The sequence below is a fragment of the Oryx dammah genome, unplaced genomic scaffold (assembly GCF_014754425.2).
Source record: "Oryx dammah isolate SB20612 unplaced genomic scaffold, SCBI_Odam_1.1 HiC_scaffold_29, whole genome shotgun sequence".
In the NCBI taxonomy this organism is placed as follows: Eukaryota; Metazoa; Chordata; class Mammalia; order Artiodactyla; family Bovidae; genus Oryx; species Oryx dammah.
Window position 1 is genome coordinate 80,362,989 of NW_024070213.1, and position 17,970 is coordinate 80,380,958.

The 17,970-nt window shown below is 36.7% G+C and overlaps 1 protein-coding gene across 2 annotated transcripts in view; it reads right to left on the minus strand.

Annotated features, from left to right (window-relative positions):
- Nucleotides 1–17,970, minus strand: part of ADAMTS20 (ADAM metallopeptidase with thrombospondin type 1 motif 20) — a 204,936-nt gene that overhangs the window by 50,134 nt on the left and 136,832 nt on the right. For both annotated transcript variants that reach the window (XM_040233797.1, XM_040233796.1), the window contains one exon: nt 5,673–5,840. In XM_040233797.1, coding sequence (XP_040089731.1) covers nt 5,673–5,840 — 168 coding nt within the window. The remainder of the gene's footprint in view (nt 1–5,672; nt 5,841–17,970) is intronic.

Below are 17,970 nucleotides of genomic sequence, written 5' to 3' on the forward strand. Positions count from 1 at the left end.
ATCAGTATTGGAGCACTAGTAGAGGATTTTGAGTTTAAAAAGACTCTGGAAATATCTAATTCCAATTTCTCTTCAATACTGAAATCTATTTTACAGCAGTAGTGAATGAATGAACATCAAATCCATCCAGACTTCCATAGCTTCATATATTCACTATATCCTAAAAGCATTCTGGTTTTGGTTTGGCTGACTCTGAAGTTCGCAAATTCTCTCTTATATTGAGCTGAAATATTCTTCTTTAAACTTTTACCCACTGTTTAGAATCTGTCCCCCCTACCAACATAGGACAAATACATACTGACTTCCATGTGAGTAAGTATCAAGATGTGAGGCCTGGAACTGTGGCAGCTATTTTACGACCTTTAGCAGTTGATCAACAGAACTACAGAGATGACAATCCAGCACACTTGCCATTGTAGAACTCCTGAATCTAACTTAAATCTAGTGACTTTCTGATTTTATTGTGTAAAGAATAAATGTCTTTGAGTTCAAGCCACTAATAATCAGGGCTTTTCCTGCTTGCAACAGAATACAATGGAACTTATACAGACTAGTTACAATTCAATTGTGCTTCTCTGGGGATTTGGTAATTTGCCAAGACTTTTCTTTTAGTGTAGGTCTCAGAATAGGTACTATTCCAAAAATCTGAGCAGAATTTATTAGTGCAAAGATATGAACACTTCATCTATTAATGTAATCTACTCAAGGGTTTCCCTGGTGGTGCAGAGGTTAAAAGCGTCTGCCTGCAATGCGGGAGACCTGGGTTCGATCCCTGGATCGGGAAGATCCCCTGGAGAAGGAAATGGCAACCCACTCCAGTATTCTTGCCTGGAGAATCCCATGGATGGAGGAGCTTGGTGACCTATAGTCCACGGGTCGAAAAGAGTCAGACACGACTGAGTGACTTCACTTTCACTTTCTTTCAATATGTTGCTAGTGATTTAATACATGATCAATAGAACCTTCAATTATTTACCTATGATGTGTGACATCCATGTATACCTTAAATTGATGCAACAGACTTTTTTATATAAAAATAAGCCCGTATTGAACTCAACACAACATGGAAATTGCATTTCTCTTGAATGCATTTTTATGTGTAGCCCAGCAACATTCTGCAATTGTTGACTTTAGGTGCTTTGTAAGAGGAGCAATAGGTTGCTAAGGAAGTAAAGTTTGCTAAGAAAATATAAAGACAAGCTAATGTAAAATGATAAAAATAAAATAATTATGGTAGGGAAAACTACCATTACAGTAGGGAAAACTCAGACCAGTATTCAAATGCTCACCCCTCTCCCCATCACTTCCTGCCAGTGACCTGCACAAGCTACTTAAACCATTTAAGCCTTGTTTCCTCATATACATAATGAATAATCCCAACAACTGTGAGGAATACAGAAGTCTCTCACACAGTGTTAGGAGGTCACTGACCCTTGCTGCTTCCTGCCTAGTCCCATTTTTTCACTTTTCTTACAGAGATACAATTATCCCTGCCTTGAAAAATTTCTCAACACATGCCTCAAACCAAAGAGTATTAGTCATCTCAGCCCACTCAAAGACAGACTGTCTTAAGTATCAAGAAAGATGATAAACGAAGAGATTTCACAGGCAGCATACAAATGCAAAAACAGAATTGCTGGCACTAGCTAGAAAAGATTGAGAGGCATATTCACCCATTCCCAGAGCAGAGACATCCTCCTTCACCTTGGGCTCCAAGCTGTCTTCCCAGAAGAAATACTCAACCTGGGTATAAAGATAAGGGGCCCATGGGAGCTTAAGGTTCACTATCTTTGTAGATTATAAAAGATATATATGTATACAGTGGAAATTTTTCAAGTATGACTATATACATATATGCGTGTATCTGTGTGTGTTGGAAATATATAAAATATGGAATTACAGAAATACGAAATCACTTAAACATGCCAGCATTTAGCAGATAGTTTCCAAAAAAGTTTTTTCCTGATCAGAGGGTTTGGGAAAGGGGGCACTAACCAATAGATCTGAGATTTTTGGAACTCATATCACCTTTGGTTCCAGCTCTGATCTTAAAATACTAGAAAGAAAATGATGGGTCTCTAAGAAGGGGAACCAAGTAAGTGACTGTAGTCACAAGGCTTTTGATTCAATAGCAAGGCCTGAGATTAGGTCCTTTCTAAGCTGTCGAGCAGGTTTCCCTTGATCAAGGGGAGGGGAGAATTCTGAACAACTTTTTTCTGAGCATGTAAACTACATTCTGATGGCACTGAACTAAGCATGAGACATGAGGAATCTAACACCAGCCTAGCCTTAAAAACTTGAATTTATAAGTAAAGCTGGTACTCTCAAATGGATAAAATTAGGTGAAAACATAAATAAAAAATGTCTGGTTCCAGAAAGAAAAAAATGAGCTTTTTTTTTTTTTTTTTTTTTTAATGATTCTAGTATTTCTGTTACATCTAATGGCATACATCTGGACCCAGGAGACAAAGAACTCTATGCAGTTATGTTTGTTCCTGTTTGGTTGTAGTCATTAAAATGCATTACTAAATCCTTTCATTAAAAACAATGATATCAAATACCAACTCAGAAGTGTTAACTTCAAAACTCATTGAGCACCTCTGTGGTCACAATTTGCCAAACAAATCTTTCCATTAGAGGTATAATGTAAAATAGTAATAAAATGAAATTATTTTCTAGTGAGTGCTATTAAAGCAATGTTACAATTTATGCAGCCAGAACAAAGTAGCAACCAGTAATTATCTCTTAACTACCTCTGAAATTACGCTTCTGTTAAATATATTATTATATGTAGCGCAGCAACAGCCTGCGATCGTTAACTCCACGGGGGTACTTTTTATAGAATAAATCAAAAACCAACGACTTCACAAGTGGTCATTTGTTTCTGGCAGAGTTTTGGGTTCTGTGTGGGTATATGAAGCTAATTTCTATAACAAGGAAAACCAATTCAAAGAGAAGAAGGTTGAGTCTGTACAAAAGCATCTGTGTTTTTTATAGTCTTTACATATTCATATCTGTATCTTACAAACTCCTGGAATATGTTCCGTTAGTGAATCTTACATAATTTCAGACTTGGTGGCAAGCCAACACTGAGTTGTTAGCACCAGTGATTGATTTACTATTGTGGGACTGGAGGTCAAGGGTCAAGAAGAGTCCCTCATGAATAGCAACCACAGCAGCTGCAAGGCAGCGAAAGAGTCCTGGGGATCACCAGGGCTACTGGTGGCCAAAAGGGGAGTCTCTCCCACTCCCATCCTCCAGCATCTCCCACCTGACAACAGAATTGAAAGGTTTCTGCCATGTGCTGGGTGCAGGGCCTTTGGAACGTTTACCTCTCCAGTGGAAAGCTGCTTTGTCATTACCTGCCACATCTTGGTCCAGAAAAAATAAAGCCTACCCCTACTTTAAGCAAAACCACAACATGACAAATGTATAAATTAACAGATGGCAGGTCCTTTTTATTTTTATTTTTTTTTTTGCAACTGAATTATAGAATTCAAAGTAAGAAGTATGTAGCTCCATACTAAGCTGGGCACTTAGTGAACAAGATATCCATTGTGTCTAAGATTTCGAGGCCTGTTATAATGCTGAAGAAGTAGGCATGGTTAGATAAGTGGTAAAGAATCTGCCTGCCAATGCAAGAAACACAGGAGACACAGGCTCAATCCCTGGATTGGGAAGATCCCCAGGAGGAGGAAATGGCAGCCCAGGCCAGTATTTTTGCCCAAAAACATCTATGGACAGAGGAGCCTAGTGGGCTACGGTCCATGGGGTTGCAAGGAGTCGGACACAACTGAGCATATACTCACAAAGACTTTAAACTAAGTCATAGAAGAATTAAGACTTCTTCCAGAGCTCATACTATATGTAAGTAAATAATGACAAAAATATATGTTATGAAGTCACCTGGAAACAGATGATGATGAACTGGACTGGGGTGATTGCCACGGAGACTCAAGAGTGACTCTGATGGAAGAATTGAGAGAAGCTAGGGCTAGAAAATCCCATGGACGGAGGAGGCTGGTAGGCTGCAGTCCATGGGGTCGCTAAGAGTCGGACACGACTGAGCGACTTCACTTTCACTTTTCACTTTCATGCGTTGGAGAAGGAAATGGCAACCCACTCCAGTGTTCTTGTCTGGAGAATCCCAGGGACGGGGGAGCCTGGTGGGCTGCCGTCTATGGGGTCGCACAGGGTTGGACACGACTGAAGCAACTTAGCAGCAGCAGCAGCAGCAGCTGCAGCAGCTGCAGGGAATAACTAACTGTGGGGTCAAGGGAAACAGGATAGACCCAGTGTTTCTTTCTTGAACAACTTAGTGGGTAGTAGTGGCATTCACTAAATAGAACAGATTAATGTGAAATCTTTAAAATCATGGTCCCTGCTAAATCATGAAAAATAATTTCATTTACTGTGTGTGCGTGTTCAGTCACTTCAGTCGTGTCCGATTCTTTGCGACCCCATGGACTGTAGCCCACCAGACTCCTCTATCCTTGGATTTTCCAGGTAAGAATACTGGAGTGGGTTGCCATGCCCTCCTCCAGGGCAATCTTCCCAACTCAGGGATCGAACCCATGTCTCTTGAGTCTCCTGCATTGATAGGTGGATTCTTTTCCAGTAGCACCACCTGGGAAGCTCCAATCTCAAGGAGTGAAGGATAAAATTTAGGGGCCCAGGGGAAGCCCACTTCCAGCTCCTGTCTGAGCCTCTATCTTCCTAATGTGGCTCCTACATCAGGCAAAGACAAGGAAGTTCCATTAGCAGAAGATGGGTTTCTTTTTCCCATGGCAGGACTAGCTCTTTTAAGAGACGGATACATACCCTGAGATACAGCAGCAAGCAGCCAGGTAGCTTTGAGAAAGCTTAGCCCCACTGACATCAAGCCTCAGGAAATTATTCTGGTTAACATTTCTGGCCTCATTTATGTTTTTCTCCTCTTTACTATTACCCACGCTGGCCTTTGCTGAACAATCACATTCAAATATATGCCTTTCCAAGTTTAGATTTGGAGTTTACCTCTCTGAGTGTGCCAAAGCAAGTATCCATCAGCCTTCTTCTATAACCTGACATTCTTAGCCCTGTTCTCTTCTCAGTATAAGCTTTGCTTTTGCTGAGTCTTTCCAAGTCTGTCCACTCTGGCCTTAGACCAGCCAGGCTCCCTTGTTCTGGCATGTCCCTAACTCTTAAACCATCTCCAATTACGATCCATGTGGAACTTACCAGTCCCTTTTCCAAGTTGCTGCTGCTGCCGCTGCTAAGTCACTTCAGTCGTGTCCGACTCTGTGCGACCCCGTAGACCTTAGCTCAAATCCAAGACTTCAGTGTGGTAACAAGGCAGTTACTAAATACCTCAACATATGTATTTTACTGTTAGACCACCTGGAATAATGTTATAATCATTGGTAGCCTCCCTTGTATTCAGTAACAGAATTTCTTGTAAAGTTTATAGCCTCCAAACTAATCAAGACTAATTTGTTATTAAACTATGAACTTAGCAAATGTGTTAACACTGTATAATATCAATTCAGAGCATAGTGTGAAAAAAATGTGTAATAGAATAAAATACATTTAGTGGCATAAAAGTTTCAAGGTTATTGAAAGCATGCAGAATGAATTAAGATTTTCTTTTTAAATGCAAACATACGTATATAACCGTAAAACATCTTACATACCTCCTTCCATCTGTTGGCTTTCCATGAAGGGCATCGGACAGACCTACAAGCTTTATGTGTCCGAGGTTTCTGTAGATGACTGCAATATTTTTCTTCTAATTCCCTGTGGAACTGGTCAAGGCAAAGCACCTCACGGTATTTTAAACCTTTACCACAGGAAGCTGAGCACTGGAAGATAAATATGAATACACTTGATTCATTTTACCTTGACTGATTTATCTATAAGAAGCAGGAAATGAAACAATCAAAACATCATTGCTTTGATATTTTCATCAAATTATACTTTGATATTTCTAAGGAGAGAATTTAAAATTTGCCAGTCTACCCTAGACCATAAATCAATGTTGGTATCATAAGGTAACCATGTATTTAATAAAAAGAATTGGTTATCTTCCATACACCAAGCACTCTTCTGGCACATACATGCTTTAGCTCCTTTAAGGTTAAAGACTATCTGCAACTAACTACTGTTACCACACATATTCTAATAAAAAACTTGCTTTCAATTCTGTACGGTCATGTCCTACTCTATTTTTAACCCTATATGTCTTGCCACAGTGCAAACTATGCTTTGAATGTTAAAAAAATAAAAAACTCAATGTAGGAAAATATGAGAGAGAAGAAAATTTTTTTCAATACATTAATTTATTTGGCAGCATTGAGTCTCTTTCATTGCAGTGCACAGTCTCTAGTTACAGCACACGACTCTCCAGTTATGGCAAGAGGGCTTAGTTGTTTCATAGCGGGTGGATCTTAGTTCCACGACCAGGGATTGAACCTGCATCTGCTGCATTGGAAGGTAGATTCTTAACCACCGGACCACCAGGGAAATCCTCCAAATTTATTTTTTTTAAGCATGATTCAGTTGAGGTTTTTTTTAAATCAGTCTGGCAATGGTATCATTCCAACACAAACCCTCCAAACTATTCAGCAGAAAACTTAACTAAAATCTCTGTAAAGATACAGGTTAAAAATAATTTGGCTTCAGTTTTCAACAAGTTACCATTTAATGAGTGAAGTCAGTGCAGAGGAGAAGAGCTGGAGCTCTGGCGTTAAATACCAGCTCTTCCACTTACTAGCTGGGTGATGTTAGGGATATTTCACCCCTTGTCCAAGCCTCGGTTTCTTCATTATAAAGATGATAATTTCACCATATTACTGGTTTATTATGAAGATTAACATGAGATAAAGCATATGGAATGTCTGGTCCTGTTACACATGGTGCATCCTCAGTGAATATTAGCTTCTCCTACCATTTTCCTTCATAAACTCTCAGGATGTTGATAATTCTCAGCATCATATATGCACCAGGGAAGAGTTAAGCTAAGAAGACATGGATTCCAGATAACTCCTGTCATTCTTCTGGGATAGCTGGTCACATATGGTTTCATTTAGAAACATATACTGAGTTCTGAGAACATTAGATAATATATTATGCATTTTATGTATGAGTTCAAAGACTGTATATCTAATAGAGACTATAAATTGCCTAAATATTTTAAATTAAACAATGAATAGTTTGAGGGTAATTTACCTTTATTAGATTTGCAATGCTATATCCCATTTGAATAGGCAATTAATTGAACTTGTTGCCTTGATTATTAAGACTTATTACCATATCTGAGATGTTCTCTTTCTTTCCCTTAACACCTACACCCTTACATGTGACTTAAAACATATTTAATTCTGTGTGAATTGCTAATGGATCTTCATCAATTGTATTGTGTTCATTCTTTCTTGCTATTGATCTTCTCTTTCAGATCTACCTTTCTTTATGACATACTTCTCCTAGCTGTTTATCTTAGGCACTTCCCTGCCTGCTTCTTTACTTCAGCATTTATTTTTTCAAAGAATATAACATATTTTATACTTTAGTATAAAGCATACTAAACTTTTAAAAATCACATACTGTTGAATACCAGGCATATATTATCAGAGAGTATCCATACATATTCACACACAGAAGAACGCTTTTACCAGCAAGGACCTACTGCATAGTACAGAGAACTGTACTCAAAATTCTGTATTAACCTATAAGGGAAAAGAATCTGAAAAATAATAGATATACATGTATATATAACTGAATCACTGTGCTTTACACCTGAAACAAACACAGCATTGTAAATCAACTATACTTCAATTAAAAATATATTAAGCTGCATTTTAAAACACGCACACACACAGACACACAAAGAGTTTTTCTTCTCAGGTTCATATTATTTTTTCTAACTTTTCGATTGTGACCTTTTGAACAAAAGAGCATTCATTACTCTCCCTGAATGTTCCTTTTAAACAGTAATCATTTGTGAATATTCATGATATGAATGCAGCAATACTTATGGAAGATTGGAAAACATTTATTATTTTACTCTTTCTGTGAATATTATCATGTTTCTATAATATACTAAAAGTAGCATATAAATATAGATTCATTAAACAACTCTTTCCTTTGATTTATCCTCAAAGTGCTTATAATCCAGATGACACATATCACCTATTAAATGAATAAATGCCAGAGTACGTCTTAAATAATATTACTCAATAAAGATCAGAATAAAAATACAAAACAGTAAAAAAAACCATTAAAATAATACAATAAAATTTATGATTAAGACAATCATGAAAAATAGCCATTTCTTTATGGGATATTTGGTAAATACTCAGAAAGACGTGATATTTAAACTCAGTCTTGAAGATGTAGGTTTGTTGATGGACAAAGGTGGATGGTCTTATATATTTTTTTGATGTGTCTTATCTAGATATTACCCTTTTGTCTCTGTTTGTCAGCATTCTCATAGTTCTTTTATCAGTGCCAAGAATCCAAGAATCTCACAGTAAACATGCAGTAAATTGTTGATATTTCTTATAAGAATGACCAATTCACTTACAAAACTATGTAACGCCAGAGGAGACATTAAGCCAAAGACATTACTTTAGAATGAACAATACATTTTCTCTATAAGCAACATGTTTGTACGGAATGTAAACGGTGACACTATAGTTCACTACTGAAGTGAAACTGGCTTCTCCTCACCTAACTCAAAGTCTCCTTTGATTCTTTCTCTTCTTTGTTAGTCTAGTCTGTAACCAAGACTACCCTTAACCATAATTTTAAGCACACTGCTTTTTTTCTTTGCTCAACAACTGACAATGCATCCTTATTGTCTTTAGTAGTAAACCAAACTTACACCTTCTTTGCTTTCTTGATCCACGAAATTTCAGTCAACATCCCTTTCCAACCTCGTATTCTGTTTCTATTCAACACACAACCTTTGCTCTAATTAGGCATAATATGATTACTTTCCCTTTAAGGTGACATCTTCACTCACAGCAATGCCTGACTGGTATTCTTTCCTTTTACCTGGACTACTCACTTGCCCTGGCATTTCTAAATAGTATTTATCCTTAAAGCTTAAAGTCAACTCCATGGACACATATCATTCACTTCTCTGAACTCTTCTGTCTCACTCTGCTTTTAGCATTTCATCATTTTGTATTTTTGTCTCATCCTTTATCTACCCAAAGTTCTAGAGGTCAAGGACCTTTTAGATCACCCAGGTGACCCACAACTGGTAGGTTCAATAAATATCAGCTGATTAATTGATGTTGATCCTGGGTGCAAGCAGTTCTAATTTGTTTTTATTAAACTCTAAAATAACTTATTAAAACAGCTTATGAAATATATTCATTGGTATTAAACTCAAGGTCCTCTAGGAAAGATAGACAAAAAATATAAAATCAAAGAATTGCTAAGTAAATTATGCTTCAATAACACTTTTAAAGAACTTTTTCCCCAAGATCTGAATAGATATATTATTTTGTCATGTCTGATGAATTTCATGTGGGGATTTAAGTAAGAGAATATGTTATGCAAAGAGTCATGTTTTAGTTGGAATGAGGCAGTCACAGTGTAAATAAGTAGTGAAATATTACTTTCCTTCTCTCAAACCACAAAACATTCTGAGTTGTAAAGATTCTAAAAAATAGTTTATTTGGTAGAAAGACTCAACTTGGCCGTTCTTTTCTCTGGGATCCCAGTAATTCTTTTCATTGCTTTTCTCTATTTTATGTCCCTGATACAATTTTATCTCCTTGAAGATATATTAACACTGTATAACTCATTTCCAGCATGCTTCTCAGATTTTTTCTTTAAAAATCACCTCGACACCTTTGACAGACAATTTTCTGAGATTTTTCCATAAATACTGTAGAGGAGTAGTTACAGGAAGTGGTGACATTAAATACAAGTAACCTGAATTGACTATTCTTATAAATTAGGTGAAGACATGTGCCTATTTAAGGAAAACAGAGCATTTGAAACAAATGTAGAATTTGCAAGCCCTAAAAATGCAATGAAATACCCAGAATTGTGCAGGCTGGATGGCACATTCAATCCCAAAATGGACAGTTGGAATTAATGAGTCCATTCTCACATGATTAACTTTGGAACAAGTCTAGTTTTTCAAGTGAAGTTGTATATAACTACAGAATAAGATTCTTTCTGATATTATAAATGTGGGCTATTGCTCTGTTTGTTTACATATAAGAATACTATAGAAGAATAAATAGACAATTTGTGAGAAACTTGTTGATTAATTCTACAAACTTAAATTGCAAGACAAAATAAAATAAGGAAATGAAGTTTATCTAGCTCCAGTTCTAGGAAATTGGAAACCATGGGTGTGTGTGTGGGTGTGGGTGTGGGTGTCTGCGCGTGCACAAGCGCGCATTGCACTTTCATAAATTTTAACTGTGATCTAGGTCTCTATCATCTCTGAAAGTACTGGGAAATATACTGATACTGGGTTAATTAGTTTGTATCCTAATTAGAAAAAAAAATAGCCCTGAAAAGTAACTATTACACTGTACATTAGCCATGTGTAAATTGCCTTTTATTGACAACAAACTGGGTGACTTTAGGTGATTTTTTAAATCTCATTCAACCCCTATTTTTCATATGTAATATTAGTAAAAGAATAACTATTTCATATAAACGTCTGGGTAAAGGTAAGGAATAGAGGAGGAAATGGCAACGCACTTCATAATTCCTGCAAAGTTTCACAGAGGAGCCTGGCAGGCTACATGGAACCCATGGGGTCACAGAGAGCCGAACACAACTGAGCATGTGTCATGACATGGCACAGAGGTGAGGAGAAAGGGATTTTTTAAACAAGAGAAATGACCAAACTCAGAAAACTCTAAAGAACTTATAAAGCTATAGCAAAATGTAAAAATAAAATTAATAAAGAATCCTGCAAAATACAATGTTGATTACATGCAGGACAACCTTGAAAATGTCTCTCATAATGTAAAAGAGAATGGGAAGATGACATAAAGAATATCATTACCTGGAAAATGCTTTGCTCATCCCCATCCCTTTGTACATGTCATTTCCTCCGATCCTAACACCTTTCTTCCATTGCATCCCTGCAAATTTTTCAATGCTAAATTTTAAATTACTTTCCCTCCCTCCTTTCCTGATATCAGAGCCCAGACTAGATTAGGTGTGGCTCTTACACAGCATTTATACCTCAATACTCAGTTACCTGTTGCATGTCTCATTTACCTGCTAGACTATAAAATGCTCCTGGAACAGACCTACTGTAGGAAATCACGAAAAATGGAAAGAACCCAGAATCACTCATTTCTAATTAAATGTGTTAGGAACTATTCTTCGTCTCAGAGGAGGAAGTAATTCCTGTGTACCATGAACCATCAGTTCAGTTCAGTCGCTCAGTCGTGTCCGACTCTTTGCAACCCATGAACCATAGGTCTTCTAAAATAATAGCTATTTCACTGGTGGTACATGAGTTGATTTAGATGATATCTTTTAAATTTAATGCTTATTTTACATAGCAATGGTCACCCTCAATTTTAGCTAAGAAGTAGATTAAAAAAAAGAACGCAAAGTTTGGCCTACTGAATAACAAGTGAAATCAAAGGTTAAGTGTAAGAATTGATTACCAATTATTTTAATTAAGTTCGACTAGAAGGAGCCTGGCGGACGACAGGCCATGGGGTTGTCAATAGTCAGACAAGACGGAGTCACTGACATACCATTTATAAATACATTTAGAAAAGTATCTAGACTAGAAATTTGACTAGAAATGTTTATTTCAATGCTCCTGCATAGTGTTCTCTATGAACAAAGGAATATATTTTTGTTTCTATGTTCCTTATGTAAATTTTAGCTAAACAACTCTAAGGATAAGTATTAAAACTAACATTTGATTCTTAATTTTAGAAAATCATTATTATAAATACCTAATATTAGAAAAGAGCTCTAACATCAACTGCAAGTTCTACATTAAATATTTTTAATGACTATCAAGATAAGCAACCAATCAGTGAAAGTACAGATTTTAAAGAAAAACTCAACCATTCATATAGATTCTTGGTTTTTCATTTACAATTTCTAAATTAATTTGATATATAGCCTAAATAATTTCCACTTTTCTAAATGGACTTCAGTCAGTAAATTTGGTGATGACCCCATTTTTAAAGTGAGCAGAGTTAGTCATTCATGGTCAGTTCTTCATAACTAGAAGTATCTTGTAACAATAAAATTACAGCTTCCTTAACACTCTTCTTCAATTGCTGATAAGGAAAATATTAAACTATTATCAAAATTTGACAGTGCTATTGTAAACATTTTATTCAATATTACACTTTTTCACAAACCATTTCAGGGATGGTTAAAGTTATGCCATTTGGTTTTTCAGCTATCAGAAATACCTTCACTTTAGTTTTACAAAAAATGATGTTATAGAAAAATGATTAACAAGAAAATATAAAACTGAATATAATAAGTTGAAAGTGAAAGTGTTAGTCACTAAGTCATGTCTGACTCTTCGCGACCACATGGACTGTAGTTCGCCAGGCTCCTCTGTCTATGACATTCTCCAGGCAAGAATACTGGAGTAGGTAGCCTTTCCCTTCTCTGAGGGATATCCCCAATCCAGGAATTGAACCCAGGTCTCCCACATTGCAGGCAGATTCTTTATCATCTGAGTCACAAGGGAAGCTCTATTAATCAATTTATCTTTGCTTTTCAAAATTTTTGGATTTTTCTGACTGTTTTTCGAAACTAATTCTTAAGTCATTAGGCAATCTGATGAAGAAACAATTTTTTACTTTATTTCTAGATATTGCATCATCTCTTTGTTTCATATATAGCAAGGTTCATAGTCATTAGTTGCAAAAGTAAAAGCTCACAACTGGATGACTGGATGTCATGTCTACCTGATTGCTTATGGTATGGCAGATATTAGCTAACTTCTTCAGACAACCAAGAAAAATCTGCTACCAAGTGACAAAGGGGTTCAACAGAGTCTGTTTTGGGAGACCTAAACTCATAGAAATGCCATCATTCAATACAACTTCTTACTACAAACCCAAAGTCCTTTCCATCAAGACAAGTGCAACTGAATGAGAAGCATCAATTTACAAGCAATAAAATGGAGTGATGAGGATTTAAACACAGACATATCATAGTAGCTAAAACATAATTGGGTATTTGAAAAGTCTTTCTTGAAACAATTTGAGAGGATTCATTGTGTTTTTCTTAGTCCTTGTGGCAACTCCAAAAGTATTAATGTGATTTCTCTGTAGGAATATGTATTATTTATCTTTGTTTTGTACTAAACAAAACTAAACTATCATATACTTCTGTTCAGTTCAGTCTCTCAGTTGTGTCCAGCTCTTTGTGACCTCATGAATTGCAGCACGCCAGGCCTCCCTGTCCATCACCAACCCCCGGAGTTCATTCAAACTCACATCCATAGAGTCGGTTATGCCATCCAGCCATCTCATCCTCTGTCGTCCCCTTCTCCTCCTGCCCCCAATCCCTCCCAGCATCAGAGTCTTTTCCAATGAGTCAACTCTTCGCATGAGGTGGCCAAAGTACTGGAGTTTCAGCTTTAGCATCATTCCTTCCAAAGACCACCCAGGACTGGTCTCCTTTAGGATGGACTGGTTGGATCTCCTTGCAGTCCAAGGGACTCTCAAGAGCCCTCTCCAACACTACAGTTCAAAAGCATCAATTCTTCGGTGCTCAGCTTTCTTCACAGTCCAACTCTCACATCCATACATGACCACTGGAAAAACCATAGCCTTGACTAGATGGACCTTTGTTGGCAAAGTAATATCTCTGCTTTTCAATATGCTATCTTGGTTGGTCATAACTTTCCTCCCAAGGAGTAAGCGTCTTTTAATTTCATGGCTGCAGTCACCATCTGCAGTGATTTTGGAGCCCCCCAAAATAAAGTCTGACACTGTTTCCACTGTTTCCCCATCTATTTCCCATTAAGTGTTGGGACCAGATGCCATGATTTTCATTTTCTGAATATTGAGCTTTAAGCCAGCTTTTTCACTCTCCTCTTTCACTTTCATCAAGAGGCTTTTGAGTTCCTCTTCACTTTCTGCCATAAGGGTGGTATCATCTGCATATCTGAGGTTATTGAGATTTCTCCCAGCAATCTTGATTCCAGCTTGTGCTTCTTCCAGCTCAGTGTTTCTTATGATGTACTCTGCATATAAGTTAAATAAGCAGGGTGACAATATACAGCCTTGACGTACTCCTTTTCCTATTTGGAACCAGTCTGTTGTTCCATGTCCAGTTCTAACTGTTGCTTCCTGACCTGCATATAGGTTTCTCAAGACGCAGGTCAGGTGGTCTGGTATTCCCATCTCTTTCAGCATTTTCCACAGTTTATTGTGATCCACACAGTCAAAGGCTTTGACATAGTCAATAAAGCAGAAATAGATGTTTTTCTGGAACTCTCTTGCTTTTTCCATGATCCAGTGGATGTTGACAATTTGATCTCTGGTTTGTCTGCCTTTTCTAAAACCAGCTTGAACATCTGGAAGTTCACAATTCACGTATTGCTGAAGCCTGGCTTGGAGAATTTTGAGCATTACTTTACCAGATTGTGATATGAGTGCAATTGTGCAGTAGTTTGAGCATTCTTTGGCATTGCCTTTCTTTGGGATTGCAATGAAAATGGACCTTTTCCAGTCCTGTGGCCACTGCTGATTTTTCCAAATTTGCTGGCATATTGAGGGCAGCTCTTTCACAGCATCATCTTTCTGGATTTGAAATAGCTCAACTGGAATTCCGTCATCTCCACTAGCTTTATTCATAGTGATGCTTCCTAAGGCCCACTTGACTTCACATTCCAGGTGTCTGGCTCTAGGTGAGTGATTACTTCTGTAGCAAAGCTAAATTTAAAATTTTTTTCATGAGATATTTTTGATCATTATTTTTCTAGAGAATTTTTTATAATGACATTTTGGTGATCATGTTAAATGTCTTTGTAACACTAATGAAACAAAAGATTTGTCTATGAAATGACATATTACAAAGGTAAATAATAGAGCTTCAGGTCAAACAGACCAGAAATTAGATATCCTGTTGAATATATATGTTCCATTTTTTTCTTTCTGATTTTTAAGAATAGAGAAGCTAAACAAACAAACAAAAACAGGCCAAACCTAAACCCAGGAGCAGCATGGTTTTTGAAATTTCAGGAAGCCAATGATAACTATCCACTAAGAGAAAAGCCCCACTACAGAAAAACTGTGGGCTTCCAAAGTGGCACTAGAGGTAAAAAAACAATCCTGCTGCCAATGCAGGAGACACAAGAGATATGGATCTGATCCCTGTGGCAGGAAGATCCCCTAGAGGAGGGCATGGCAGTGCACTCCACCATTCCTGCCCGGAGAATCCCGTGGACAGAGGAGCCTGGTGGGCTACAGTCTATAGTTTCACACAGAATGGGACACAACTGAAGCAACTTAGCACTCATGCATGCATAGAAAAACTTTAGATATGAATTTTGTACAACTACTTTGTAATTAAGAGCATTCCCTACAACGGTAGAATACTATTTAAAATAGAGCTCCTATATTATTAGAGAAGTAAAACATTAACATAGCAAGAAACAGCCAAAGTATAATAGAGTATCTCTGTGTTTAAACAGAAGCACACACACACAAAAGTCAAAATATGCATATTAAATGTAGTGTCAACTCTATAAAATAGTACTGCTACTGTTCCTTTAATTCGATGCATATGTGCAGTAAGGAGTAAGATACTAAATCTATCAACAGGGACCCCATTCACAGTATTTCCTGAAAGATTATACTTAGAGTTTTAAAGTTTAATGGAGTCTGAAAATTTCCCTTTTAACCTGTTACAGACACCCTTTGACTGTGTAGTTTTAACAACCCAAGACAGCATTTGGTTTCTAAAACATGTACTACTGAAATATTTCATTCAGTTGTACCGCATCTGATTATATTTAAAATTTGTAAATTCAGACATCTGAAATATTTCAAGTCAGGTTTATTTGCAAAGATGTTTGAGTTTCAACTTAAAGGACAAAGAAACATATGCTAATAACAAACATATCCAGTAAATTTTTCACTACATTTATATCATCATAAAATTAGAACATTTTAATTTCTATTTCATGTTCTAAAATTTTATTTTTGAGTATCTATGTATATATTTGTGTACACACACAAAATACATTTACAGTTCAAAGCTAATCAATGCAACATGATTATCTCATGCATAATTCATTTGGCTAATTCAATTGTAAGTAATGTTTAAAGATATTTACTATAATATGGAAAAGTTTTGTGATTATTTTTTTAATGTAAAACCCAAAGAAAAATTGCATTAACTCAAGCAACTACTTTATACAGAAATTTTCACTTATTATACATTATTTTCCACACACAAATATTAGAAAATCAGAATGAAAAATCATCCCAGTAAATGATAACTAAAATATTCAATAATTGGATTCCTTTTCTTCAGCAATAAGACTTGACAAACAGTCATTAAAAACCCAGAAACAAAAGTTACTGAACTTATGTTTATTGTGCTAGAAGCAATAGTAAAGTAATTCTAATTCAAAATGTAAGCACTATTTGTAGCAAAAAATTGTCAAGAAAAACTGCTATTAATTTAAAACTTATAGTTTATTGTTTTAATATAGTTTATTGTTTTAACTTTCTGTCTAATAGTATGGTTTGTGTGTATTACAAAGTAGTAATGCACATTTCAGACTCCTCTATAAAATCTGCTTAGCAAGTGGAACTCATCCAAAGACTTCCTGTTCAGAGATTTTATTGACTCTCTGAGTAACACAAATCTTTACAATTATATGGCCACAGGACTGGAAATGATCATTTCAATCCCTGAGAAAGGCAATGCCAAAGACTGCTCAAACTAGTGCACAATTGCACTCATCTCATACGCTAGTAATGCCCAAAATTCTCCAAGCCAGGCTTCAACAGTACATAAACTATGAAATTCCACATGTTCAAGCTGTATTTAGAAAAGGCAGAGGAACCAGAGATCAAATTGCCAACATCTGTTGGAACATCGAAAAAGTAAGAGTTCCAGAAAGACATCTATTTCTGCTTTATTGACTATGCCAAAGCCTTTGACTGTGTGGATCACAAGAAACTGTGGAAAATCTGAGAGAGATGGGAATACCAGAGCACCTGACCAGCCTCTTGAGAAATCTGTATGCAGATCAGGAAGCAGAAGTTAGAACTGGACATGGAACAACAGACTTGTTCCAAATCAGGAAAGGAGTATGTCAAGGCTGTATACTGTCACCCTGCTTATTTAACTTATATGCAGAGTACATCATGAGAAATGCTCGGCTGGAAGAAGCACAAGCTGGAATCAAGATTGCCGGGAGAAATATCAATAACATCAGATATGCAGATGACACCACCCTTATGGCAGAAAGCGAAGAAGAACTCAAGAGCCTCTTGATGAAAGTGAAAGAGGAGAGTGAAAAAGTTGGCTTAAAGCTCAACATTCAGAAAACTAAGATTATGGCATCCAGTCCCATTATGTCATGGCAAATAGATGAGGAACAGTAGCAGAGACTTTATTCTGGGGGCTCCAAAATCACTGTAGATGGTGACTGCAGCCATGGAAACAACCTAGATGTCCATTAGCAGATGAATGGATAAGAAAACTGTGGTACATATACACAATGGAGTATTACTCAGCCGTTAAAAAGAATACGTTTGAATCAGTTCTAATGAGGTGGATGAAGCTGGAGCCTCTTATACAGAGTGAAGTAAGCCAGAAAGAAAAACACCAATACAGTATACTAACACATATATATGGAATTTAGAAAGATGGCAATGATGACCCTGTATGCAGGACAGCAAAAAAGACACAGATGTGTATAGCGGACTTTTGGACTCAGAGGGAGAGGGAGAGGGTGAGATGATTTGGGAGAATGGCATTGAAACATGTATAATA